Genomic DNA, 26,861 nt, shown 5'->3' on the forward strand with positions numbered 1-26,861 from the left:
CTCCCCACCCCCCAGTTTTGAAATCTACCATTTGAGACTCTAACATCGAGGACAGTCTCTAAGGCAAGGCCATTTGCCCTTTGGTTAGACTGTTCCCCACTCCCAGCCTCCAGCAGCAGAGGCAGAAGGAGATGGAACCACTAGAAAACTTGGAGACTTCGGCCCCTTTTTTGTGTGTTTTCCTTTTCTCTTTGGGCTTATCAGACAGAAGTTTTACCTGATTACCAGTGACCTCGAAAGGAAAGCGGTGAAGGCGTATGTACTATGCAAGCCAAAGGTCTGTGCTGGATTTAACGAGAGACAGAGAGGGTGGGGGATGCCTCTGCTTCTGTTTGTTTTCCTGAGCTAATATTTAAATTCCTCTGCTTGTCCTCTGAACACACCAGGTGGGCAGTTGGGGGAAAAAACCAGGAGTTGGCTCTGTATATTTAAATCAATCAGACAGGACACGAAAAGTGAAGAGGTAAAGGTGGGAAGTACCCCCTGCAGTCAGTTTATGTGGGAAATTTTATGTATAAAGGAAGAACTTGGTCTAACCGTGTTGGGAAATTGGTCTAACTTTGTTGACCCTGGCCCGGAGAACACGTGGTGTCGGAAGGTTTAAAGCTGCTCCCAAGCTTGAGGGGCAGACACCTCACTGCTTCTCAGCAGAGCTGGCCTAGGACGGCACCCAGATGGGGTTCAGTTCTAGGTGGGGTTGAGGAGAATCTTCTGATACCAGTGGGGACAGCAGGTCGGGTGGAGGCTGCCCCAGGGTGTGACATCACAATGTAGTCCATTCAGGGTCTGGGGGTTGACTTGCCCCTGGGCTGGGGTATAAGCTGACCCTGCCCAGGGCTGGCCCACACTTACAGGCCAGGCCACCCAGATACACTGACCTTCAGCGCCGAGTTCCAGGCACCCTTGGTGAGTACCGGGTGGGCAGGGTGGGCCAGGCACTGGGGGAGTCTCGCAGGGTCACAACAGCATCATCCACCCTGGGGACCCTTCCTGGGAAACTGCTTGCCCAACCCCTCACCCCCTTTCCAGCCTCTGCCTGCGGGGTTACCAGCTGCAGGAAGTGATAATTCTAATCACCTCCAGGCCGCTCTGCCACCTGCCCCAGCTCCCTGGGCAAAGGCCAGCCGTGTCTTGATAGACGCCAGGGGCAGGGAGGCAGGCTGTCAGATGGCAGGTCCACCATTGGATGGCAGCACCCCTTGACCTCCCGGTTCTGGTGAACGGAGGTCATAGGCCATCTTCGGTCAAGGACATACCTCATGGGCGCTGAGCAGATGGAGCCTTGGGTGTGCACCGGATGCCAAAACCACTGCCCCGCCAGAAACACGCACCAAGGCCCTTCCTCTCTGAACACTCTGAGTCTCTGAATTTTTTTTAATTAATTAATTTATTATTCTTGGCTGCACTGGGTCTTCCTTGGTGCTCAAGGACTTTTCTGTAGTTGAGGAGAGCTGTGATGCACACTTCTCACTGGGGTGGCTTCTCTTGTTCTCTTGTTTCGGAGTGTGGGCTCTAGACACAGGCTTAGCAGTTGCGGTGCACAGGCTCAGTGGCCCCACGGCACGTGGATTCCTCCCAGACCAGGGATGGATCCCGGGTCCGCTGCATTAGCAGGCAGATTCTTAACCACTGGACCACCAGGGAAGCCCTCTGCAGGCTTTAAATCCAACTCGCCACAGCCCTCGGCTGTGTCAGGTCTCCTCCTCCCCTTCCAGGACAATGAAGGAGATGTGAGACAATGGTCGGAAGAGGGTGGATGGCTCAGCACACCAGGAGAGCAAGCAAATCAGAGGAAGGTGATGGGGACTGGAGCCACCTCTCCAAGGGGACCCTGGCTCTTCCAGCTGGGTCACCAGCCCTTGGCTGAGGATGGTCTGCAGCCAAGAGCCAGACTCCATGCAGGGACCCCAGAGCGCAGGGCCAGCCTCGCCGTGCCACCCCACGCTTTCACTCTGCCCCCAATCCATCAGTTTCAGGCATCAAGACGGCCCCTCGCCTTCTCTGACGGGTGCCCGTGGGCCGGTTGTTCTGGGGACCGTGGTTTTCAGTGGCTTCTGGCTTTACCTGAGTGTGTCAGGCAGTAAGCGAGGAGAGTTGATGGAGAGACCTTTGACCTTGAGGCTTTGCCATCCCGCCTTCCTCTTCCTGGGATGGCTGACCCAGATCTTGATGTTCACGTCTCACACTTGGGTCCCAGGTGTCAGTTGTCAACAGTCTGCTGAGAACGCTATCTCCACCCGAGGCCCACCGAACGGGAAGTATAGTCTAGAGGCCAGAGGGCCCCGGGGGCCACCTGTATCCCCAACTCCCAGTTGGAGAGGAGGGCGGGAACACGTATGAGGCACCCATTGTGTATGAGACCTGCCGCCCCATGTCCTTGCTTTAAATCCTACCACCAGGAAGGTAAAGCTTGTAGACACGGAAACCAGGAACGATGTTTTAAGAGGGGTTTTAACCTAGATTTTATATATACTCCATGTACAGGCAAGCTGTCCAGCATGAGAGAGCTCTGAAAATAGAATGAGCTGCTTTGCAAAGCAGCCATTGGAAGCGTCTAGACAAGCTGGGTGCCTTCCGCCAGCAGGGCTGGGGTGGGACCCTTCTGATCAATCGGGAGCTGGACCAAAAAGATCTTGAAAGGCCGATCTGTATCTTGGATTCAGGATCTGGGTCTCAGCACCTGGCTAACCTTCCATGTTTCAGTCCAACTGGGTCAGGCCTCCCAGGGCGGCTGCAAACATGGTTAGCGGGGAGAGCTTGAAGGAACCTGAGGGATCAACTCCGCTGGGCCCCAGGTAGGAAACTGGGGCCCCAGGCTGGTTAAGGGGAGAGGTCGCAGACAGTCTGCAGAATGAATGCTTGTTGAATGAATGAAGGAGTGACAGCGCCAGGTTGGAACCAGCTGCACATGAATCAAACATCCCGCAGCCCGACTCTCCTCTCCCAAGACTCTTGCCTGTCAAATCATGATTCGGCCGACACTCACTGAGCACCTCCTGGATATCAAGTGTGTGCACAGACATTATTTCATGCAGTCCTCCCTAGCCCATCAGGTGGGTGTCCCCACCCTTTCTCAGAGGAGGACGGTTGGGTGCCTGCCCAGAGTGGGGTGACCCTGCGGAGACGTCACAGACGCTAAGGGCCGTGCAGTCCTCTAACTCGACGGAAGGCCTGCTCTCCTCTTGCATCTCCGCCTGCATCTCCACCTGCTGCCCCCCAGGTTGGGCAAGGAAGCACGGTTCTTCCTACCCTTCCAAATAACAAACTGCCCCCAACTTGCCCGGTTCCTCCAGGGCTATCTTAGCCCCGGCCTCCAACTCTGAGCTGGCTGACATTGGGCCCCCCATGGACCCGCCTGGTTCACTGCCTGTGCGTCTGGCTCTGATGGGAACCCAGCAGATGTTTTGTGCTGAGGAAGAAAATATGGCTAATCGAAAACAGCTCCAACTAATTGTAGCAATTGCCCTTCTGCTAGTTGCCCTGAAATAGTAGCCACACTCTGTTTTGTTTTTTTGTTTGTTTTTTTTTTCACATCAGGGAGCCCCAAACTGGCAGCTTCAATGAGCTTGCAAAGAAGGCTACTAAACAGCCTCTTTGCTGCCAGTTACCTGGGATAAAGCCTAGAATGTGCTCTCCAGGCGACACCCCGGCTCCGCTATCCATGGGCTTGGCTCTTGCTGGGGGTCATAGGGCTGGAGGAACCTCATTGAAACCCATTGAAACCCAGAACCTCACAGGAGATAATGAGATACCAAGCCCCAGAACACCCAGTATGAGCTTGAGCAAACTCCAGGAGATGGTGAAGGATAGGGAAGCCTGGAATGCTGTGGTTCCTGGGATCGCAAAGAGTCGGACACCACTGAGTGACTGAACTAAACACCCTAATCACCTCCCAGAGGCCCCACATCCTAACACCATCACATGGGGTTAGGATTTCAACCAGTGAATTTGGAGGTGACACAAACCAGATACCCTACATTGGGTTTGTGTGTTCTCCTGTCTATTGCTGTTCCTGGACAAGAATGTCAGTCCTGCCAGAGCAGGGTGCTATCTGCGCTCACCTCTCCTCCCTACATCTGGAATGGCACCTGGCAAACAGGAAGTGCTCAGCACAGTGTCTAGGGCAAGAGAAACCCTGCAGAAGGCCGGGCAGCCATTCCTCAGCTAAATAACAAAATAACCCCTAACTTAGTGGCTTGCTGTTGTTGTTCAGTTGCTCAGTCATGTCTGACTCTTTTTGACCCCATGGACTGCAGCACTCCAGGTTTCCGTGTCCTTCACTATCTCCCAGAGTTTGCTCAAACACATGTCCACTGAGTCAGTGATGCCATCGAACCCTCTCATCCTCTGTCACCGCCTTCTTCTCCTGCCGTCAAACTTACCCAGCATTAGAGTTTTTTCCAATGAGTCAACTCTTTGCATCAGATGGCCAAAGTATTGGAGCTTCAGTTTTAGCATCAGTTCTTCCAATGAATATTCAGGGTTGGTTTTCTTTAGGATTGACTGGTGGCTTACAACAGCAATAATTAGCTATTTCACCTGATTCTGTGGGTCAGCTATTTGGGCAAGGCTCCACTCCATGTGGGATTTGTGTGTGTGTGTGTGTGTGTGGCGACTGTGGCACTGTGCAAAGGTGGCCACCTCTCAGCCACCATCCACACTGCAGCTGGCTTCTGCCGGAGGAAGCAAAGCCACCAGACCACTGGAGAGCCAAGCATAGCCCAGCAGCGCCACGTTCAGCACATCCTGTTGGCCCAAGCAAGTCAGGATGCAGCCTGAATAAAAGAGAGGAGGCCACATTGCCATAATCCATGTGGCCCTTGTAGGCTGGAATCTGTACCCAGACCACATGGGGTCTTGTTAAAACGCAGATCCTGATCCAGTGAGTCTAGGGAGTGTCCTGAAACTCTACATTCCTCTACAAACTCCCAGGAGGTGCCAAGTCTGTGCAGGTCCACACCCACATGTGGAGTAGCAAAACTCTCTTTGAGTACAGCCCAGCAGGGTACAGGCAAGGGCTTCAGGAATGGCTGGATCCAGGCCCTCAGAGATGCCAGAAAATTGTCCACATCTTCAGATCTGCCTCTCCTGAGATCTCACTGGCAGACTCCAAAGTAAGGGAGAGATGCCCCCCTCCCCTCGCCTTGCTTTGCCCCTACAGCAGAGAGGAGGCCCCACTTCTTCCCTGATCTTTCTGGCTAATGTTCCAGAGTTCTTTCTGGTTGACCTCATGGGGTCCCCATAATCATGGCCAGGAGGCTGTGACACCTCGCAACCAGGCCTGGGTTCCATGTTGGCCCTTGGAGCCAGGCGGTGAGGCCCAGTCCCCTTGAGCTACGTGGGGTGAGGGCAGGAAAGGGGAGATTCTTCGTGGAAAACTAGAAAGGAGGGAACACTGCTAGGAAGCCAAGACATTAGCATGGTTGGCAAGAGACAGGTGTTCTGTGATGGCTGGGGAAGCAGAGGGCAGGCCCCCTATCAGTTCTGGAGAACTACCCAGGCCTCCTGTCTCCCAGCATGGACTCAGAGGGGCTGCAGATTTAAAGAACTTAAACTCCAGAAGAGACTTGAAAAATAGCCATGGCAGTTTCCTCATAACCTAACAGTTAACAGGGATGCTAACTGACATTATTTCAAAGGCCGAGTGGTCCAGGAGAGTCAGGAGACAGTGGGTTAGGCCACGTCAGCTGTTCCCTCTCTGTGCAGGACTTGTCAGGGCCTTGAATAAGCTGGCGGACACTGAGAATCTCTAAGGGTTGGGGGAAGATTAGATGCCATAGTCCTGTTAAGCGCACTTTGGAAAATTAACCTAACTCCAACCCTCTCACCTGATGGACGAAGCAGCTGAGGAAGGGAAGTGACTTGGACAAGGTCACATCGCTGTTTAATTTCAGGCTGAGTCCCAGCTGCTGTCTCAGTGACCTAAGTGACGCTGTATAGAAGCATCACCTTGTACCTTGGGGGGCCCTGTCTCCAGCCCTGGGGTTTTTCCTTCCACTGGAGAGTGTTCTTTTTCCTCCCAGACATCCCTGCACAAAGGTGCTTTGAGGGGCGGCAGGTGCCCAGAGGACCTCCTGTGCCTGGGACCGACCCTAGCATTGCAGACCTGGACGACTGCATAAACTGCAGGAAGCCCGTGGCCACCTGACCAGCAAGACGCCCACATTGTGAGGCTGAAGAGGCTTGATGCCTGGGCAGATGTAGAAGAGTTGGCCACCACCAGCAGTGCCAACCAAGTGAGCCAGGCAGGAGGGCCCTGAGGGAAGGTCACGCTCCGGAAACAAGCATGCACTCTAAATCCAGAAGTGGCTGTGCGTCACGGCCGAGGAGCGCTGACATGCGTGACAGCTACAACGACGTCGTTGTTGAGGACCTGGTCCCGGCCCTTCTCCAAGACTCATGTTTATCAAGAAGAGAACACAGCTGTTGGTTAGTTGGTGGGGCTCGCAAATATTAGCCACACAAGAAGGAGCCATGCTTTTCTCCCTGCTGAGCATACCATCTTGGCTGTGTTATTAGGCTCTCTAAGCCTCAGTTTCTTCATCTGTTAAATGGAGCTGAAATGCATTCCTGCCTCCCAGTTTTTTTGGGAGGATTCAATAAGATTTCGGGCATGCTAAGTCACTTCAGTTGTAGTCACACTTTTTACAACCATTTGGATTGTAGCCCACCGAGATCCTTTGCCCATGAGAGTCTCCAGGCAAGAATACTGGAATGGGTTGCCATGCCCTCCTCCAGGTGGATCTTCCTGACCCAGGGACAGAACCTGCATTTCCCGAGGCTCCTGCATTGCAGGCAGATTTCTTTACCGCTGAACTACAGGGGAAGCCCTTAGTAAGATTACGCCTGTGAAACAGGAACGCTCCTGGTCCATCCACAGCAAGGGCTCCTGAAGGGATGGCGGGAACAGAGAGGTGGGATCAGGGCCAGCTTCCCAGGTGCTAAGGGGCAAAGCTAAGATCAGACCACGTCCAGCCAAAGCCTTGGTGTGGCTCCCTCCTGCCCTGGCATGGCTACTCAGAGAGGAGCAGCATTCACGAGAAGATGGCAATGGCTTGGAGCCCAGAAAGGACAAAGGGCTGATCTGAGTCTTTTTCTGTATACGGGGCGGGGTGCGGGGGGTGGAATATGTGTCTCTGGTCACTTCGAAGTGATCTGGTCCAAAGGCCAGGCAGAGAAGCAGATGCCGTGAACAGAGTAGGGAGTTTGTATCTGACCTCTTAGAGCAGAGCCAAGCGCCAAGCATGGCTTAATGGGCTTTGGCCATCAGCACTCAAGGCTGCCCAGAGGGCCATGCCTTAGCATTTCAGGCCTGGTTTGCAAGCCCAGGAAGTCAAGGCTTCGCTGGTGGATGCTTTCGGGTGAAAGTCGCAGTGGGGTTGAAGGGGAGGTGCTGGGAGCATCTAGCCATTGAGTGGAGAAGGGAGTAGAGGCAGGCACGGTGGTTACCTGCTTGAGGATACACTGCTTGGGGAAGGTCAGACATGTCCCCGGAAAGCCACGTCCAAAGTTGAAGATGAATGCCATTCTCGTAAGATCTGAGACATGGCAGCAGAGGTGCCCAGTCTGGGACACTGGTTCCCAAACCCTGAAAATGGACATCAAGTTTTCTTTCTATGTGCAAGTGGGGCATTTTTCTGGATGGAAGGAAAGTCTATAGCAGGAGAGGCAAGCTGGTGGCACGGCTCAGCCTTGTTGGGTCCTCACTGTGTTTCAGTGATGTGAATTCAGGTCCAACACTTAAAAATTAGGAACCTATACATAAAAATAAAAATTTTGGTGTCTCTCGAAATAACTCCCAAGCTCTGGCCACCTGGGACCCACACCCCTGAGAGGGGCTCCCTGGTTGAGGTGGGGGTGGGGTCCCTGGTGGGGCATCTGCACCTTCTGTGGCCTCCCCAATCAACCCCAAGCATCAGCCCACACTTACGTCACCCTCACCTTGCTTTTTCTCGCGGGTTTATTATGTTCACTTGCTTGGATCCTCTGGCTTTTGCATTTGTAACCTCAGTATGAACTTGGAATAGAGGCTCCACATGGTGTCTGTTTTCAAACAGATCTCAGTTTCAACTGAGATCGCTTCCAGCCGAAACTCTTCCCTGATGATCCAGGATGAAGACTGACGCTTAGTAGGGGCAAATTACAGCCCTGCCGGGGCATTCAGAATCTCTTCTCTTTAAGGAATGTGTGTTTACAAACGGGCAGGCTTATCTCGGGATGCCTACGAAACACCCAAAGGTGTCCAGAAATTCCTGAAACTAGTCTCTGCAAGGGTTCTATTTACAAGATAGGTAGTTCATGTTCTACTCAGATAATCAAGCAGTGAGTGAAACCAATGGTAACTTTTGGGCAATCCTTTCTTTATAACTTTTGAAAGGGGACAGATCGGAAAGCGAACAGAACTCTCTGGCTGAGAGCAGCTTTCTGAAGCCAGAGTTAACAAGACTCTGAGTCTTGAGCATGCATGCTGTCACTTCTTCAGTTGTGTCTGACTCTTTGCGACCCTATGGACTTATAGCCCACCAGGCTCCTCTGTCCATGGGATTCTCCAGGCAAGAATACTGAAGTGGGTTGCCACGCCCTTCTCCAGCGGATCTTCCCAACCCAGGGATTGAACCCGAGTCTCATAAGTCTCCTGCAAGTTCTTTATCAGTAACGCCACCTGGGAAGCCCTGAGTCTTAAGCAGGACTTTGCATTTGGGAAGATGGAGCGAGTCACTCACAGCTAATTTCACACTGAGACTCACAGGAGCATAGACCCCTCACAGCTAATTTCACCCAGGCTCACAGCCCTTGGAAGGGGCTGGACCTGCAGTGCTGAGGACCAGACATGGGCAGGAGCACACATGTGAGCCAAGAGATAAAGAGGAGTCTTGGACCAGAACCTGGACTAGAATCTAGGAATCTTGCCAAAGGGCAAGTGGAAGACGCATACACGCGCGCTTTGCGTGTCTTAGAATGGACTGACTATACGGCCCCCAACGCAGCACATCACTGCTTCCCTCCTGTACCATGGCTGACTGCTGCAGACCTCACTGGTATGTATCTGCACCCAAGCAGAGGAATTCAGTCCAGAGCTGGGGGGTAGAGAGTGACTGTCCAAGAATGCAGCAGAAGCCTTTCTTGATGACTCAGTGTTTGGGAACCAGATGTTAGCTTGAGCACACGTGGCTTTGAGGCCTCTCGGTGCCCAGGGCCAGTTCATGCATTCTTATCTATAAAAGGGGATCATTGTAGACCCTACCTCCACACCCTGACAAGGAGATTAAGTGAGATGATATAGGAGAAGAGTTTCAAACACTGGAAGCCAGCTGTTAGTTAGCAGTCACTGAATCTGATTTAAATGCCATAAGCCATTTGGGAGGGGATGCGGGGATGAGGAGTGAGGGCAGAGGCACCCGGGAAGGGAGGGTAGGAGGCTTGTATGCTTGCTCAGTCATGTGCGACTCTCTGCGGCCCCATGGACTGTAGCCCGCCAGGCTCCTCTGTCCATGGAATTTTTCAGGCAAGAATACTGGAGTGAGTGGCCATTTCCTACTCTAGGGGATCTTCTTGACCTAGGGATTGAACACACGTCTCCTACTTTGGCAGATGGATTCTTTACTGCTAGTGCCACCTGGGAAGCCCACAGAAGGCGGAGCTGCGTTCAGAGCAGGTGGCTGCCTGGGGCTGTCCACCTGCGGGGGTTGGGGGGGTGGGGGGGTGGGGAATTGGGTGTTTATCTACCTGCAGGTCCCTGCTGTGGAAGCTTCGAGCCCCAGGGGATGTGGGTGGGGCAGGGACTGCTTCTGAGAAAATTGCCTTCATGGTTCTGATTCCTCGAATTCTGATCCTGGAGCAGCAGACCTCAGCTCACATCCCCTCCCAGCCCTTCACTGGCTTCGTGACCCTCTTTGCCTCTCTGGGCCGCAGTTTCCCCATCGCTCAGAAGGGGAAGAGTTCTCTAGTGCTGCCAGGTTAATTCTGAGGATTAAGTGTGACCGTGACCGTGAAGAGGCAGCAGGTGCCCAGCAAACATGAGTCCCTGGGTTCTGTGTCCCTCACTTGCCCACCGCGGACACTCTGTTCCCGCCCCAGGGGGAGCTGGGCTGGCACTGATCGTCTCTCCAGATGAGCAGGACAAGCTAAATCCAGACTCGTGTTTGCCTCCGAGGCGACTTCTAAGTGATGGGTCATCTGTGTGCTCAACTGCAATTATCTCCCCAGCCATGTATTATCAGCTGGCTTCCCCTCCAGCTCCGTGGTCTATGGCTTTCAGATGCAGAGAGAGAGGCAGAATGCTGGCCCAAGGGAGGCCAAGCCAGGAGCGAAATCCCAGCCGGAAGAATTCCTGACTCTGCAGCTCACTGGGCAGCTCAGGGGTCAGAGTGTAGGCAGATGGAGGGGTTTCCATGGAGTCAGAGGTGGGGAGAGGGTGGCTCAGAGACATGTGGGAGGCACCGGTAGAATCTGACTTTCAGATAAACTACACATAAGTTCTTTAGAGTAAGTATACCTTGTGAAATTCTTGGATCAGGCTTATACTAACAAGTTATTTGTTTATTTGGAGTTTAAATTAAACTAGGCACCTGTGTCTTTGTTTCCTAAACCTGGCCACCCTCGTCAGGGGGGCACAAACCCTCACCGATGGTTTGAGTTTGAGATCAGCCCAGCAACCATCCAGTTAGCCCTGTAGTCTGAGGCAGGTGGAGAAGGGTCATCGGCCGCCTGAGAGCGTCTCTGTCTCCAGGGGCCTCACCCAGGGCCTATGAACCCCTCAACCGGGTCACCGTGACCGTATTGTCGTGTGCCTGGTGTGCTGCAGTCCATGGGGCACAAAGAGTTGGACACTACTGAGCGACTGAACTGAACTGTCGGTCACAAACGCACTCCACTGCACTAGATGTTCAGAGAAAATGCACTTTGTTCTTCCACACTGGGATCCAGGCAAACAGGCTAGAGGTCAGTTCCGGGAAGCCGACCTGAGACCAGGATGCAGGTGCACCTGGCCCAGGGGAGGAGGAGGGGGAGGAGTGAGCAGGGCTGGGAGGCTGACCTCGCAAGAGCCCTGGAGTGGGAGCCATGCCAGTGAGCCGGCCCCGCCCCAAGACGAGGGCACCGGGCTTTGTACTCAGTGTCAGGGTCGCTGCTGCCCTCAGCCTCCCTGCTGCCCTCAGCCTCCCAGGCGTCTCTGGGTGTGGTACATCCTCTGCAGGCAGATAACCCCGGGAGAGCCTCTGCTGAGTGTTGGAGACAGCACTTTTAGCAGCTGGGCCGGTCCAGGGGATCTGGGCCTGGCGCCAACTGCACCTAAGGCACATTCTCTGTTCAAATTCAGGCTGTGTCCCTTCAGTGTGGGCAGTCCACTGTCCAGGCCAATTTAAAGGGTCTCTTTTCGGAGACAGTCTTCTTACGACTGCTCTCCACCTCTCCAGCCTCCCTAAGGAGTTCCGGGCTGTGGGGCTGGGATGACACTTACAGGTCTTGATGGCAGTGGTTGCGGGGGCAGGGAGCTCTGAGTCCTCGTGGTATCTGCAGGATGATGGCCTGACCCCTGAGGTCTGCAGGGGTGACCAGCCCCTTCTGGTCTTCTAGGGATATTTTGGCACCCAGTGCTGTAGTCTATAGCTTGGCCATTTGCCCTAGTTGTTAGGTCCCTGATCCTGGGAATGCTTCATCCTGACGCCAGGCTTTGGCTCACCCATCAGCTCTTATGGGATCTTCTGCCTGGTGCTCAGGCTCACCTACCCAGCCCTTGCTCTTGGCTGCTGCACCCCTGCCCTGACCCTTGGGAGTGGCCTGTTCTCGTCATCTGCTGGGAAGCCCAGGGAAGCAGGCCACTGGGTCTCATGCAGTATCACCATGGCCCGGCCAGTGAGCCAGAACTTTCCCTCTGGAATCCAGTGTGTCTGCCCACTTTGAGAATTTTGTCCCTTATTACCTGTTTCTCAAACATCCCATTTCCTCTGGTGAATAATGGGGTGAGCTCTCTTTTTCCTCTTTCTAAAATCTTCTTCCACCTGGGGAAGCTCCTCCCCAGAAAGCATTGCTGCCCCCTCCTCTCTGGGGTTATTTATAGTGGCAGTGAGAGGAGGAATCTGAAAGCTCTATCCATAAGGGGGTATAAATTAAGAAGTTAAAACAATGTGTCTATTACAGGACACCCATGTTCATAGCAGAATTATCCACAATGGCTTGAAGGCGGAATCAACCCAGAAGTCCATCAACAGGTGAATGATTCTAAAGTGTGGTCCATGCACACAATGAAATATTGTGATTCAACGTTAAATTCTAACACATAATACAGCATGTGTGCATGCGTGCTAAGTCACTTACTTAGTCGTGTCCAACTCTGCAACCCCATGGACTGTAGGCCACCAGGCTCCTCTGTCCATGGGATTCTCCAGGCAAGAATACTGGAGTGGGTTGCCAGGCTCTCTTCCAGGGGATCTTTCTCACCAAGTATCGAGTCTGTTATGTCTCCATTGGCAGGTGGGTTCTTTACCACTAGAGCCAACTATTTGGGAAACCCAAATAGATGAACTTAAGGACATTAGTTGAGTTGAGTTCAGTCACTAAGTGTCCGACTCTTTTTGACCCCAGGGACTGCAGCATGCCAGGCCTCCCTATCCGTTACCAATTCCTAGAGCTTGCTCAAACTCATGCCCATAGAGTTGGTGATGCCATCCAACCATCTCATGCTCTGCCATCCCCTTCTTCTCCTGCCTTCAATCTTTCCCAGCATCAGGGTCTTTTCAAATGAGTTAGCTCTTCGCATCAGGTGGCCAAAGTATTGGAGCTCCAGCTTCAGCATCAGTCCTTCCAATGAATATTCAGGACTGATTTCCTTTAGGATTGACTGGTTTGATCTCCTTGCAGTCTTTTCCAACACCACAGTTCAAAAGCATCAATTCTTCGATGCTCAGCTTTCTTTATAGTCCAGCTCTCACATCCATACATGACTACTGGAAAAGCCATAGCTTTGACTAGACGGACCTTTGTGGGCAGTAAGGACATTATGCTAAGTGAATTAAGGCAGCCACAAATACTGTTCGATTCCACTTCTGTGAGGTCCCTAGAGTAGTCACATTCTTAGAGACAGAAACTAACACGGTGGTTGCCAGGGCCCAGGAGCTGTTGTTTAATGGATACGAAAAAGATTTGAGAATGGGTCACACAACAATGTGAATAGACTTAACACCACAGAATTGTACACTTGAAAATTGGCTAGGATGGTAAATTTTACTTTTTTTTTTTTTTAACCATAATTAAAAATTAAAAGTGAAGGAAAAAAGGCATCTGTAGCCAAAGCAGATGTCTTGTCCATGGAGGGTAACTAATATACTCATCTATTCATTAGGTGATTTTTTTTTATTAGATTATCCCGGGATCCTTTGCAGAGAACAGGCCCCCAAAGAAGAGGAAATATTTTCATGAAAGAAAAGTGTAGCCAGGAACAGTCCCAGCTAGAACCACCCCCAGACAAAGGTTGTGTGGCAGACAGGATTTCAGACAAAGGGGCAAGTATTTTTAGGGAAAGGGGGTTAGGAGGCTGAGAGTCATGGACAAGAGAGGTGATGTCTGGGTGGGCCGGGGAGATAAGTGTCTTCGCCAGGGGACTATTGCAGGTGGTCTGGGCTGCAGGCAGTGATCTTAGCTCAGGGTCTGTAAAGCCTTTCTCAGAACCACTGCAGGTGGAAGTTTTGGGGGATTCAGATTTTTTTTTTTTTGGATTTTAGAAAAGCAATACAGTGCCTATTCTGTGCGTCCGAGACCGTTCTCAGTGGAGTCTGGCTCAGTACACTGTAAACAAAGCCATTAATATGCCTGTGGCAAAATGTATAAATATTCACACTAAGTGGCATAATAAAGACTATAAATAGCCTCATGTCAGTTCAGACTAGGTTTTGCTGCCAAGAAATTAAAAAAAAAAAAAAAATCTAGTTTCCAGAGCCTTTTGGATTTGGGATTTGAAAATGGCAGAATAGGGATTGGAAACCTGTGTGAATTCCGTACCATCCGCAGACTGTAAATTAACAAAGACACACCATGCTGGAAGGGACCAGAATGGTGTGTTTCAGTGAACCCAACATTCTGATTTTATAAATACGAAATGAAAGTTTCTTGCTCAGGCTCACACTGCTGCTCATGGGCAGAGCTGGGCTGAGACTCAAGTAAGTCTCTGACACCCAACCAGGGTGCCCAGCAGGGGGCTAGCCATGGTCTTCGGACCCAGATTGCCTTTGGAGTGGGGTCTGCAATCCATGGAGCCAACCCTCCTCCTCCTCTCTAGTTCCTTTAAGAGGGGCCCTCTTACCTCGGGGAACAGCCTCTCTTATTGCTAAATTCACCTTGTTACACCTCCCAATGGGCCAGTCAAGTTTCCTCTGGGCAAGGTACCTACAGGAGGACTTGTCCTACAGGTTCATAGACAACTCACAGAGCCTTGCATACACATGGTGCTCAGTAAAGACCTGTGAAATCACTGAAGTTATTTGGGTATGCATCAGGGGTAGACCCATCCAGAGAAAGAGCTATAATTAAAAGGTCATGTGTAAGACAGCCACCAAAGATGTTTGCTATTGTAGAATTAGAGCTAAGGGCGAGGCTTTTAAACTTTTTTTTTTTAAGATCTGTTTTTGACCTGGACCCTTTTTAAAGTCTTTATTGAATCTGTTACAACATTGCTTCTGTTACAATATTGCTTCTGCTGTTTGTTTTGTTTTTTGTTTTTTGGCCGCAAAGCATGCGGGATCTTAGCTCCCCAACCAGGGATTGAACCCACACCCCCTGCATTGGAAGGTGAAGTCTTAACCACTGAACAACCAGGGAAGCTCCTCACCATTATTTTTGAATGATGAACATTAATGGTCATTGAAAATGATCTTTCCATCCCTGATGCCTAAGTCATGGGACTGATTCTGCCCTAAGACTGGGCAGAATGAAGATGCTTTCATTATAGTAGTACATAGCACATAGTAAAGTGAAAAAGTGAAAGTGCCAGTCGCTTAGTCATATCCAACTCTTTTGCAATCCCATAGTCTATCGCCTGCCAGGCTCCTCTGTCTGTGGAATTCTTCAGACAAGAATAACTGGAGTGGGTAGCCATTCCGGTCTCCGGGAATGGAACCCAGGTCTCCTGCATTGCAGGCGGATTTCTTACCATCTGAACCACCAGGGAAGCCCCTGCTGCTGCTGCTAAGTCGCTTCAGTCGTGTCCGACTTTGTGCGACCCCAGAGACGGCAGCCTACCAGGCTCCCCGTCCCTGGGATTCTCCAGGCAAGAACACTGGAGAGGGTTGCCATTTCCTTCTCCGGGGGAAATTCCCGATCCAGGGGTTGAACGTGCGTCTCCTTCTTGGCACGCAGGTTCTTTACCACTGAGCCACCAGGGAAGCCCATTCCTGCCTTGTGTCCTCCCCAAGCACTTGGAGATTCAGAATGAAGTCACTGGAAAGAACACCCTGTAACACAGGAGTCTTTGATGGGACGGGGTTTTGTTAAGGCATTTGCAGTGGTTTTGTCACATGATCGTCTAGCTCTTAATCAGACCCTACTGGAGCCTCCACTCCTGACCTCCCCCTCCACCCCTCCCCACTGCCCAGAAATACCACTGACTAGAAGGGGATGCTCTTCTGGAGACCAGAGCCAGCCATGCTCTGCTGGGTGCGTGGTCTTGAGCTGGCTGCATGCATTTTGGGGCCTCTATGTTCTCATGAATTGGAGAAGGAAATGGCAACCCACTCCAGTGTTGTTGCCTGGAGAATCCCATGGACAGAGAAGCCTGGTAGGCTGCAGTCCATGGGGTCGCACAGAGTCGGACACAACTGAAGCGACTCGGCAGCAGCATATTCTCATGAGTGAGATGAGGGGTTTAGGCTGGACAAGAGAGGGACCGGGGGCAGTACCAGGGGACCAGGCCATGGATCCGTGTTTGGGGCAGGTGTTGGTGTTCTCGGCTGTTCCCAAGTCAACAGAGTAATTCTGCCTTGATCTATTTTATATAAAAAGGATTCCAGATAAAATTTCCTTTCAAGTAAAGATCTCCCCTTTTTTTAAGTTTGAAAAAGGGGGTATAGGTCATTATTGAGATCTGCTTGCTCTGGAATTCTCTGACATCAAAGCCGTCAGTGAAAGTTACTCAGTCATGTCCAACTCTTTGTGATCCCATGGACTGTAGCCAGCCAGGCTCCTCTGTCCATGGAATTCTCCAGGCAAGAATGCTGGAATGGGTAGCCATCCCCTGTCTCCAAGGATCCCCTGTCCTGACCCAGGGATCGAATCCAGGTCTCCTGCATTGCAAGTGATTCTGTATCATTTGAGCCACTGGGGAAGCCCTTCAAAGCTGTCAGGGTCACAGTTAAATCTTCCTGTTGATGGCTAATGAGGATATGATGTCTGGTGATCGGGGCAGGGTGTAGACACTGCCATTGTGTCATCGCTCTTAGGCCATCTAGCAACACAGATGATTCAGAGACCTTGGAAAAGCCTCTTAGCTGGAACCCCATCCTCCTAGAAAACCTGCTTATAATTTTTGAGAAAGAAGCCAATGACAAGGCAGAAGTAATTCTCAAACTTTGCAGCATACTGAAATCACCTGCGGAGTTTTTAAAAATTCCAACATTCAGGGTACACTTCATGCTAATTAATTCAAATGTGGAAGGAGGGGCCCAAGCATCAGTAATGTGTCAATTTCCCAATGTGATCTAATGTGCTGCCAAGTTTAAGAATAAATGCCATTGGTATAGCCAATATGGGAGACAGGATGATGGTTCTTCAAAATATTAGACATAAAATCACCATGGAATCCAAAACTCCCACTTCTGGGGACATACCCAAAAGAACTAAAGCAGGGTCTTGAGACGCTTGTATACCTGTATTCATAGCAGTGTTGTTCACAATACCAAAAGGCAGAAACAACCCAAGTGCCCATCAGTGGGCACACCCTACTTGCACATGAAATAAAACTTGAACAGACTCCCCCCCAAAAAAGAATTTCAGTTTTGCAAGATAAGAGACTTCTGGAAATCGGCCACACAAAAACATAAACGTATTTAACCCTACTGAACCCTTAAAAATGGTTGAGATGGTAAATTTTATGCTTTGTGTATTTTGCCACGATTAAACATCAAATAACATGAAAAGGATAAGTGGCATCACATCATGCCTTGCTGCTCAGTGTGACGTGTGGGCCCCTGTATCAACATCTTCCAGGAACCAGTTAGAGATACAGCATCTCATATCCACCCCAGACCTGCCGAATCCAAACCTGCAATTCTCAACAAGACCCCCCACGTGACTGGCGTGTACCTTAGTTGGTGTGACTATTAGTCCAGGGTTTAGAATATGGAGCCAACAAGGTCATTCGTTTACCTGGGTCCCACCTCTTCCCTTTCTACTTCCTGGAGAACACAGCGTTCTCCAAGGGGCCACATGCTCGGGAGGCTGACCTCATCCCCCTCTTGGGGTCCCCCTCCCCTGGCCAGTGACTGGTTCAGGGCTGGCATGTGGTCTGGTTCTGGCCAACAACAGGAAGGGAAGTTCTGCTGCAGAGGTGCTACGGACATCCAAGCAGACATGGACCCTCTTTCCTTTGGATTCTCTCATGTCAGGATGGGTCCCAAGCAAGTTCTGTAGGCATCCTGGGACCTTGGGGCCAAGCTAACCTAGTTCTTGAGAAACAGAGCCTGGGTCCACCTCACCGTGGGTTTCTTGGTTATGAGATTAGAAATGTACTTATTGTTTAAGACCGTTCAAGTCAGGGTTCTCTGCTCCTTGTAGCCCAGGGTTCCTCAGCCGCGATGCTGTGGACGTTTGGGGCTGGATGATCCTTTGTTGTGGACAGGCTCTGCAAGCATTACAGGGTGTGTGGCAGCAACCTTGACCTCTACCGTCAGATGCTGACCTTTACCGTCAGACTCCAGTGGCTCTTCCCCCCTCAGCTGTGACAGTGTCTCCAGACACATTGCCAAGTGTTGGGCGAGGAGACAATTCACCCCCAGTTGAGAACCCCTGTTGCAGACAAAGCCTCCCTAACAAATGAAAGGACGTTTTCTCAGTGAGCCTGCTGCTGCTGCTGCTGCTGCTAAGTCGCTTCAGTCGTGTCCGACTCTGTGCAACCCCAGAGACGGCAGCCCACCAGGCTCCCCCGTCCCTGGGATTCTCCAGGCAAGAACACTGGAGTGGGTTGCCATTTCCTTCTCCAATACATAAAAGCGAAAAGTGAAAGTGAAGTCGCTCAGTCGTTTCCGACTCTTAGCGACCCCATGGACTGCAGCCTACCAGGCTCCTCTGTCCATGGATTTTCCAGGCAAGAGTACTGGAGTGGGGTGCCATTGCCTTCTCCGCTCAGAGAGCCTGGGGAGGGTAAAAACCACCACCTATGCACCAGTGTCTTGAGGATCAAAGTGGAATCAGGTGTGCGAGAAAAGCAAACACACAGGTACTGCTCCTCACTGGCTCTTTCATGCCGCTGGGGCTCTGATAACAATGTTGTACTTTCCGTGTATTCTTTAAATAGGCAGAGATGTTTAACTTAACAGATGGCCAGTGCAGACAGTGAGTGGAATTTTCCCTGGGCAAAGTGGCTGACCCGGCCTGCACTCTTGGGCTCCTCCTCCTGCTCGGAAATTCTGTGTCTCTCTGCCCTCAGATGAGAAGAACAGCGACCCTCGTGGAGCAAAGCAGCAGGTTCTGGTGGGCCCGCTTCACCCTGTATGAAGACCTGACCCCTGGAGATCTAACGGGGTACTCAGGATGCTGGCTACCTCTGCATCCTCACTGAGACCCTGGAGGCTCACATTCAGGGGAAGGTGGCCCATTGGAAAATGCAGAGAGATGAAAACGCAGTTTTGTTAGGAGAGGGCCTTTCTACCTGTGACCTGAGCACGTCCTGTTGGGTTGGGAAAGGTGATGTAACCGACTAAAGTTAGAACACGAGGGACAAGTCAGGTGACTCAGCAAGAGAAAGGATGGGGGAGACCAGAAGAACATTGCCCCCCGTTCCCAAGTCTCTCCTGAGAAATCTTGTCTGAAGGAGGTCACGCTTGATAAATGGGCCACTTGCCTTCCTGTGAAGATGCCCCCTAGGATGCAGGGGGGTGAGGAGGAAATCTGGGGTGCCTCCCCACCTCAGAGATGTGGTCAGATGCCACGAGTCTGAGGAGCAGGATAGCAGGCAAGGCACAGAGCGAGGATACAGACCTGTCAAGACCTCCACCTCAACCACCAGCCATGGCTTTGGACAGAAGAAACCCAGTTAATGAAGGGAGCTGAGATGCCAAAGGAAGTGGCCAACTCGTGACCTCAGATGGCCTGTCCCTCGGGCCAGTCTCTGAGCTCGTGCCCACAGAAGCAGAGTGCTACCGCAGTGGCTCTCCTTGGGCAGCATCGACCCCAAGCCCATTAGGACGTTAACCAGGCAGTGGACGCGGGAAATCCACCAACATCCAAACCTGGGGGCTGCCCTCTTGTCTGATGGAGGAGCTGCCTTTACTGTCAGGGCAAGCAACCTCCAGTATCAGAGATGCTATTGACCAGTGGCAATGGAGTATGTCTCCCGTCTTCTCCTTCTCCAAAGGGAGAATTCTCCCCAGAAATCTTTGGTGCAGATAGCTTGGTTTTCCCCAACACTGCTGACTATGTTGATGACTGTGAACTTCAGAACTTAGTTCATAGGTTACCATCCTGTGAGTAGATACTTCCAGACATGATGGGGAGTCTGATGCACCTCCCAGAAAATATGAACTCGAATCTGAATGCAGTAACTGAATGAATCAGGAGTTTCACCCTTTGGGGGAGGGGGTAAGTCTATTTAAATACCCAAGTGTGGGTATTTCTGATGCTTATGTAAGGGAAAGTGAGGGTACCAACATTAGTTTATCAAAGGGGTGGATCATATGGGACATTATGGCTACAGCCTTCACACCACCTGCCCCTCTATCCGTAATAATCCTGATTTTGTACAGGTAGCTATACTTGAACTCACAGCTCATACAGCTTAGGGAAAGCTGACTCCACCCCCAGATCTAGGACGGGGAGTTCAGCTGGATGAAGCTTGCTCGGAACTGCTAAGAAACACGTCCCCTCTCTTTTGAAACTTCTTTTAGAGCAGAGATGTTGGTGGGGATGGTGAAAATCTGAGTGCTGGAGAAGCCATTTCACCACCATGAGGGGAACCAACTCCAACTGAAACCAAATTGAAAAACTCAGAGAAATGGATCCACAATCTTGATTGTACCAGACCCAATCTCACTCTTGGGCTTCTGCCTTATATAATGTCTCTTTTAATATTTGACCCAGTTAGAGTTTTCTGTTCCTTGCAACCAAACAACCAGCTATTATAGAGTGTGGTAAAGGCTAAAATAAAAATATGAAAAAAATGTTGGAGAACATAGATTAATTAGCTCAGAGAAGCAAGCTGTTTCTTCAAGCATTTAGGGTGGGAAGGTTGGAAAGGAACCCAGCAGAGTTCTTAGCATCAGGGGTCCCCGACCGCCGGGATCTAATGCCCAATGATCTGAGGTGGAACAGATGTAATAATAATAGAAATAAAGTACACAATAAATGTAATGCCCTTGAATCATCCCGAAAACATCCCCTTTCCTCCCCCAGTCTGTGAAAAAATTGTCTTCCATGAAACTGGTCCCTGGTGCCAAACAGGTTGGGGACCCCTGCTTAGCATCCAGCCCACCCTTTTCATGGGGAGTTACTGGGCTCATCTGAGGCCACTGCTACCCCTCTCTTAGTCCACGCAGGTGGGGATGGGTATGGAAAGGCTTGTGAACAGGGCATTGCTCCTGGCATCTAAAAATTTCCAGTAAACACTGGATGGTGGGAGGACACCCACCATCACTGGCCCCAGTCCCCCGCCCTCGGAAGTCTGAGGGTGTTCCCCAGCCTCCTAATGCCCCTGCCTCCACTGCTGTTACAGGAGGACATGGACCACATGTCTCCCAGGCTGAGAGCTTTCCTGTCTGAACCCATCGGAGAAAAGGATGTTGCCTGGGTGGACGGGATCAGCCATGAGCTGGCAATCAACTTGGTCACCAAAGGTTTCAACAAGGTAATCCCTCTTTTCCAGTTTCTCCACCTTCTCCTCCCAACCCATCTCCCCCAACCTGCCAGGTGGCAGCGGCTGCCACACGTCCCTGCCAGCGGCCATCAGAGAGCAGAGCTGCCACTTGGCCAGGTGCCACAGGCTTCAGCGTCACTGACCCGCGTGCTTAGGCAGCCACCAGGGTCCACAGAAAATGCGCAAACTGAATCACTGTGACTCGGAGCAGCTGGGCTGTGCAAGGTTCACGTGGCATTCACACACCCGGGGTCGACAGAGGCGAGCCAGCCACAGAGTCTGGGGCCAAGATGTCAGGATGGGTGACCTGGGTGATCTCCCCACCCACCTTGAAGAAATTCGGATTGGGGAAGCGGGTCCCTCGCCTCCTATTAGGCCTTGGCAGGTGGAGTAATAGCAGCCTGGCATCTACACCCGAGTAAGAGGAAATGAGTTGTTGTAAGATGTCACTAGCTGTCCAGGTACGGCCTCGAGGGTGGCCGATGGAATCAGAAAGGTCTATGTACGAATAATTGTTTCTCTGATGCTGTTACAAGGCTGTGTGAGCCTTAGGAAGGACAGGGAGCTCTTCCCAGAGAAAGTGGGCAGGCGGGAATCCACAGGCTCTCGGTCAACAGAGGCCCCACCAGCAGGGCCACAGCTGATCATTCCCTTTAGCTCTGAAAGTCGGTCCACGGCCAGGGCAGGAAGAGGCTGCAGAGACACCCAGGGACACTGGCACCACTGTGTGTGTGACTAACAGTCTGGTTTGCACCGGCCCAGTGCATGGCTGTGTCCAGGGACAGTGGGACAGCTGGTACTGTAGTTTTCTAATTGACACGCGGCCCTGAGCCATTCGTTAAACACTCTGAATGCCACCCCAGTCTGCCACAATTTAATGTCTTTTAGATGGGATTGTCAGGAAGGTGGAGAGAGGTGAATTTGCTTCTTTCCTTCCTGATAAAGGTGGGAAGGGCATTTGGGAGCAGGAATAAAAGCAGGCAAGTCTGACTAGGGGAGACATTTGAAATTATAAGTTATTTTTTAGAAGAAATTATTATCCCTTTGACTTTTCTATTGTGGGGTATCACATCCACACTGATGTGATGGTTCAGCTGAGTGAGTTTCCACAATAACACACCTGCACAGCCCCACCACCCTCATCCAGTGATCAGGCTCCTCCACAATTCCAGACAGTTGCCCCCCGTGTCTTCCAGGTCAACGCCACCTCCCCACTCCCACAAATAACTGCTATTCCGGCTTCTACCACCATTGGCTTAATGTCTCCATAATTGTGAGGTTTTGTTCTTGTTCAGCCATACTCGGTTCAAAAAATATTTAAATTTACATGTGGTAAATTTCACCCTTTTTAGTACCCAGTTCTGCAATTTTTGACAAATGCTCACAGTTGTGTAGCTATGACCAAAATCAAGATCTGCAGCAATCCCACCGCGTTAAAGTATTTCCCCTTACCTTTCACATTTCTCACCCTCAGTCCCTGGCAACTACAGATTTGTTGTCTGTCCCTATCGTTTTGCCTTTTCCAACTTGTTTCAATTGAGATAGATAGGATGACAGGCATATTAAAGACAAAGGAATGAATGAATAATGGGAATTTTCCAGGTATCTGAGAGCTTGATACACAGAGTTAGGGCTACAGGGGAGACGGAACTGGCTAGGTCTCTGGAGACCTGCTCCTCTGTGTCCCCGACCTCCTGGCTTGCTGTGACCGGCTCTCCACATCTACTCACTGCAAGGGCCACTGATTCCAGGCACTAACGCCAGGGGTTTCACCTTCTGCCTTAGTTTTGAGCCCCTCAGCCAGCCATGAATGAGATGAGAGGTTGCTATCTTCACTTTACAGGAGGAGACAGAGGCCCTGGAGACTGAGTGCCTTGATCAAGGTCCTGAGTGAGGACAGAACGGCCATGTGTTATTTCATAAAAAATCACACAAGAAGATTGCTGCCAGGAAGTTATCCCAACAGGGAGGGTACTTATGCTGGGATTTGGTGGTGAGACCCTGTATCACCTCCTTGAGCCTGGCTGAGCCTCTAAGAGGATCCAGGAGGTGACCCCAATGTAGCATCTACAAGATGAGCAGGTGCTTCGGGGGGGGAGGCCAGGTCTGTGGGTGGGGCCACAGGTCTGTAGAGGGGAGGGGGCTGTGGGCAGCCAGCTCAGATGCAGCAGCAGAAAGTCAGACTCCTGCAGTGCTTTCCACAGGCTTTATCTTTTTAGAGCAGTTTTAGGTTCACAGCGAAATAGAGCAGAAAGTTCAGAGTGGTTCCAAATACCCCTGTGCCCATCCAGCCTCCCCCATCATCAGCATCCCCTTCAGAGTGGTAGCTTTGTTACAGGAGAACCTAGATGGACATGAACCCTCCCAGGCGCACAGTTCACAGCAGGGCTCGCTCTGTGTCATGCATTCTATGGGTTTGGACACACGTGTGATGACCTGTATCTACCATGAAATGAAAGAGTTGCTCAGTCATGTCCGACTCTTTGTGAGCCTAGGGACTGTAGTCTGCCAGGCTCCTCTGTCCATGGCATTCTCCAGACAGGAATACTGAAGAGTGTTGCCAGTCCCTTCTCCAGGGGATCTTCTGGACCCAGGAGTCGAACCCAGGTCACCAGCATTGCCTGTGGATTCTTTACCATCTAAGCCATTGGGGAAGGCTAGTATCTACCATGGTGATGTCCCACAGAGTCATTCTTCTGCCCCACAATCCTCTGAGCTCCTGGGTTTCTGTGTCCTGCCCACAGGAGGCCTGGGCATGGCAGCCCCTTCCCCAAGCTGGGGATCCCCAAGGTTCCTTGGCTGTGAACAGAAACCCTCTCAATTTCTACCTCTGCTCGTGGCAGCTTCCTCAGCCATGTCCTGTGTGAGAGTTGGGCCATAAAGGAGGCTGAGCACCGAAGAATTTATGCTTTCAAACTGGTGCTGGAGAAGACTCTTAAGTCCCTTGGACTGCAAGGAGATCCAACCAGTCAGTCCTAAAGGAAATCAACCCTGAATATTCATTGGAAAGACTGATGCTGAAACAGAAGCTCCAATACTTTGGCCACTTGATGCAAAGAGTCGAATTATTGGAAAAGACCCTGAGGGTGGGAAGGATTGAAGGCAGGAGGAGAAGGGGGAGACAGAAGATGAAATGATTAGATAACATCACTGACTCAATGGACATGAATTTGTGCTAACTCTGGGAGATGGTGAAGGACAGGGGAGCCTGGCGTGCTGCAGTCCATGTAGCCGCAAAGAGTCGGACGTGACAGTGACTTAACAGCAACAGCATAAATGTAGCATTTAGTTAGAGAAAAAGTTTTTGGTTACACACAGTGCCTGGTGCTGTGAAATGCATTCACCACAGGCGCTGAGGAGCTGGGAGCTGGCAGGGGAGTCAGGCAGACAGAGGCTGAGACTGCATGTCTGTACTTGAGAAGTCTGGGTGTTCTTGTGGAGACTGAAACATTGAATGAACGTTGACCAGGACCAGCTGCTAATTTGCCGGGCCCAGTGCAGGGTGAGGATGGGAGGGCCCTGCTGCAAGTTCATTAGGAATTTCAAGATGGCGCCAGCACAACAGGAAAGCAAGTGGGGCCTCGGAGTACAGGACCTGTGTGCCAACGAGGGTCACCTGCAGGGACCCCAGACTCAAATATCACTGCTGTTGAGCAAGGAATGGGCATGCAAGCTAGAGCCTGGTCCAGACCTGCTCACGGTTGGGATGAGGCATTGAGGGGACATCTTCCCTGGAGCCACCATCCCGCCATGTGGGCAAAGGCTGGCGTGGGAGAGATGGTGGGAAATCAGGGTGCCCGCATCCCTTTCCCTGCAGTCAGTTTCCTGTGCTCCCAAGGAGGCAGAGGGCGGCTCCCTGGGTAGGAATTCACCCTCTGGAGCCCGGAGAGAAACCAAGAAGGCTTGGTTTCTATTAGGGCCATGATGAGGGCCCACGACTCCAGCTTCCTTTGGGAGCAGAGAGAAGCACGCTGACTTCCCCAGCTCCAAAGGCCCTCCTGCCTGCAGGCTTTCTGGAAAGTTCGCCTCTGGTCCTGAGAGCCACACACTCCCTGGCATCCTGGCTGCCGAACACGGAGGGACCTGGAGACTCTGAGGACCAGAGCAGCAATGGATGCCAGCAGATGGCAGAGGCGCCAGGCCAGGCGGCAGACAGTCGCGTTGTGCTGGAATGGGGCCGAGGACAGGAGTCCTAACCTTCTGGGTTCTAAGTGAGTCCATTCAGAGGATGGATGAGATGCAGGAAACCATGTCAGGAGCCTGTTGATGATGAAGTTCAAAAGGGCCTCTTACTATTATCATCGAGTTCTCTTTCCTGGGGCAAAGCTCTGTGTTTCCCAGTCTTGCACCGCCCACACTCATTGAAGCAACGGGCTCAATCAATATTCAGTAAATGTTCATTTTTTTAAAAAGTTGAATTAAAAAAAAAACTCAGTAAAATCACCCTTGAAAAGATGAGGATACTGATAAAATAAAATGAGGTGATTCTAAGCAATAACACTACTTTTTACAAAAGATGATTAAAGTACCAGATAAAATGACCATGAAATGCTGGCCTTTGTTTCTTGTGAGAAACTGGATCTAGGCTAAAAAAAAAAAAAAAAAAAAACCAAACTCCAATGCTTGGGTATAGTTTACGACTGGAATTCAGCTTTTATTTAATGTCTTTTAAAAAATTCATCCCTTTAATAGTCCAAATGAAGTTTGCTTGGTTTTATGTAAGTGAAATACCCAGACACCAGCAGGTTTTCCTGGAGAGGGCCCAGGACTTACGGCCTGGACACTGGTTCCCATTCACTCCAGGCTGGAAAGCTGGGCACTGGATGTGGCCTTAAATCTCCGGCCTTCCCTGTTCAGTGGCTCGGCCAGTCTGTGGATCTCAGATGTCTCTTTCTCCATGTGGTCCTCTCCCCTCAGTAGGAACAGTGATGAAACAGAGTGAGAGGAATGAGAAGCTGTGGGACCAGGACTCAGAAAAACAGAGAACACCCTAGAACTTTGTCTAGTGCATTTTTCATCCATCCACAGAGACTCCTCAGGGTGGGAAGAGGGGCAAGGCTCAGCGTGCTCCATTCCTTGTATGTTCCTCCCATGATCGAAAAGGAGTTTGCATTTCTCCATTGGTCTCACTGGGGCTTCCCAGGTGGCTCTAGTGGTAAAGAACCCGCCTGCCAATGCAGGAGACAGAAGAGACGTGGGTCTATCCCTGGGTCCAAAAGATCCTCTGGAGGAGGAAATGGCAACCCACTCCAGTGTTCTTGCCTGGAGAGTCCCTTGGACAGAGAAGCCTGGCGGGCTACAGTCCAGAGGGTCGCACAGAGTCGAACACAACTGAGCACGCATGCAGGCACCTCTCACCCAGGGCCAGCCTCTGGTCAGGATTGAGTCCCCATGGCCTAGTTCAGGATTTCAGGGACCGCCACTGCCCCTTGGATCTGACCTGTGTCCACTCCTTGGTTTTCTCCGGTGTCCTCGCACTACCCCCATAGCTGAGTACTTTCCTGTGTCCTCCCCACAGGCTTACGTCCTGTTGGGACAGTTCCTCCTGATGCACAAGAGGGAAGCCGAGTTTCAGAAGTGGCTGATCTGTTGCTGCGGAGCCACCGAGTTTGAGGCCCGGGAGTGTTCCAACTGTCTGAAGGAATGGTGCTCCTGCTTCCTGTAGACCCAGCCTGGCCCTGAGCCGCCTCCCGGAAAACAATGCCACTGCATCGACCCCGGGCTCCAAGTCGTTATTTCTCTTTTCCACTTTATTGACACAGGTTTGTTATAAAAAGCAGCTCAAGAGAATAAAAGAGGACAAACACAA

General features: G+C 51.3%; 1 protein-coding gene across 2 annotated transcripts; it reads left to right on the top strand.

Moving 5' to 3' along the window:
• Positions 1–648: 648 nt before the first annotated feature.
• Positions 649–26,861, top strand: BANF2 (BANF family member 2). 2 transcript variants are annotated; one of them, XM_061436310.1, is made up of 4 exons: positions 649–906; positions 12,139–12,209; positions 20,912–21,043; positions 26,571–26,861. In XM_061436310.1, exons 3-4 carry the CDS (start codon positions 20,918–20,920, stop codon positions 26,715–26,717), a joined length of 273 nt encoding a protein of 90 aa, XP_061292294.1. In that variant the 5' UTR covers positions 649–906; positions 12,139–12,209; positions 20,912–20,917; the 3' UTR covers positions 26,718–26,861. The 2 variants fall into 2 exon arrangements, with proteins under 2 accessions (XP_061292294.1, XP_061292293.1); XM_061436309.1 differs by lacking the exon at positions 12,139–12,209 and having other exon boundaries at positions 661–906.

Source organism: Bos javanicus, chromosome 13, assembly GCF_032452875.1.
Source record: "Bos javanicus breed banteng chromosome 13, ARS-OSU_banteng_1.0, whole genome shotgun sequence".
Taxonomy (NCBI): Eukaryota; Metazoa; Chordata; class Mammalia; order Artiodactyla; family Bovidae; genus Bos; species Bos javanicus.

Coding starts and splice junctions, on each gene's coding strand:
- BANF2 (XM_061436310.1), top strand. CDS start 20,918: ATGGACCACATGTCTCCCAGGCTGAGAGCTTTCCTGTCTGAACCCATC. Junction 21,044..26,570: donor TCACCAAAGGTTTCAACAAG/GTAATCCCTCTT, acceptor TCCTCCCCACAG/GCTTACGTCCTGTTGGGACA.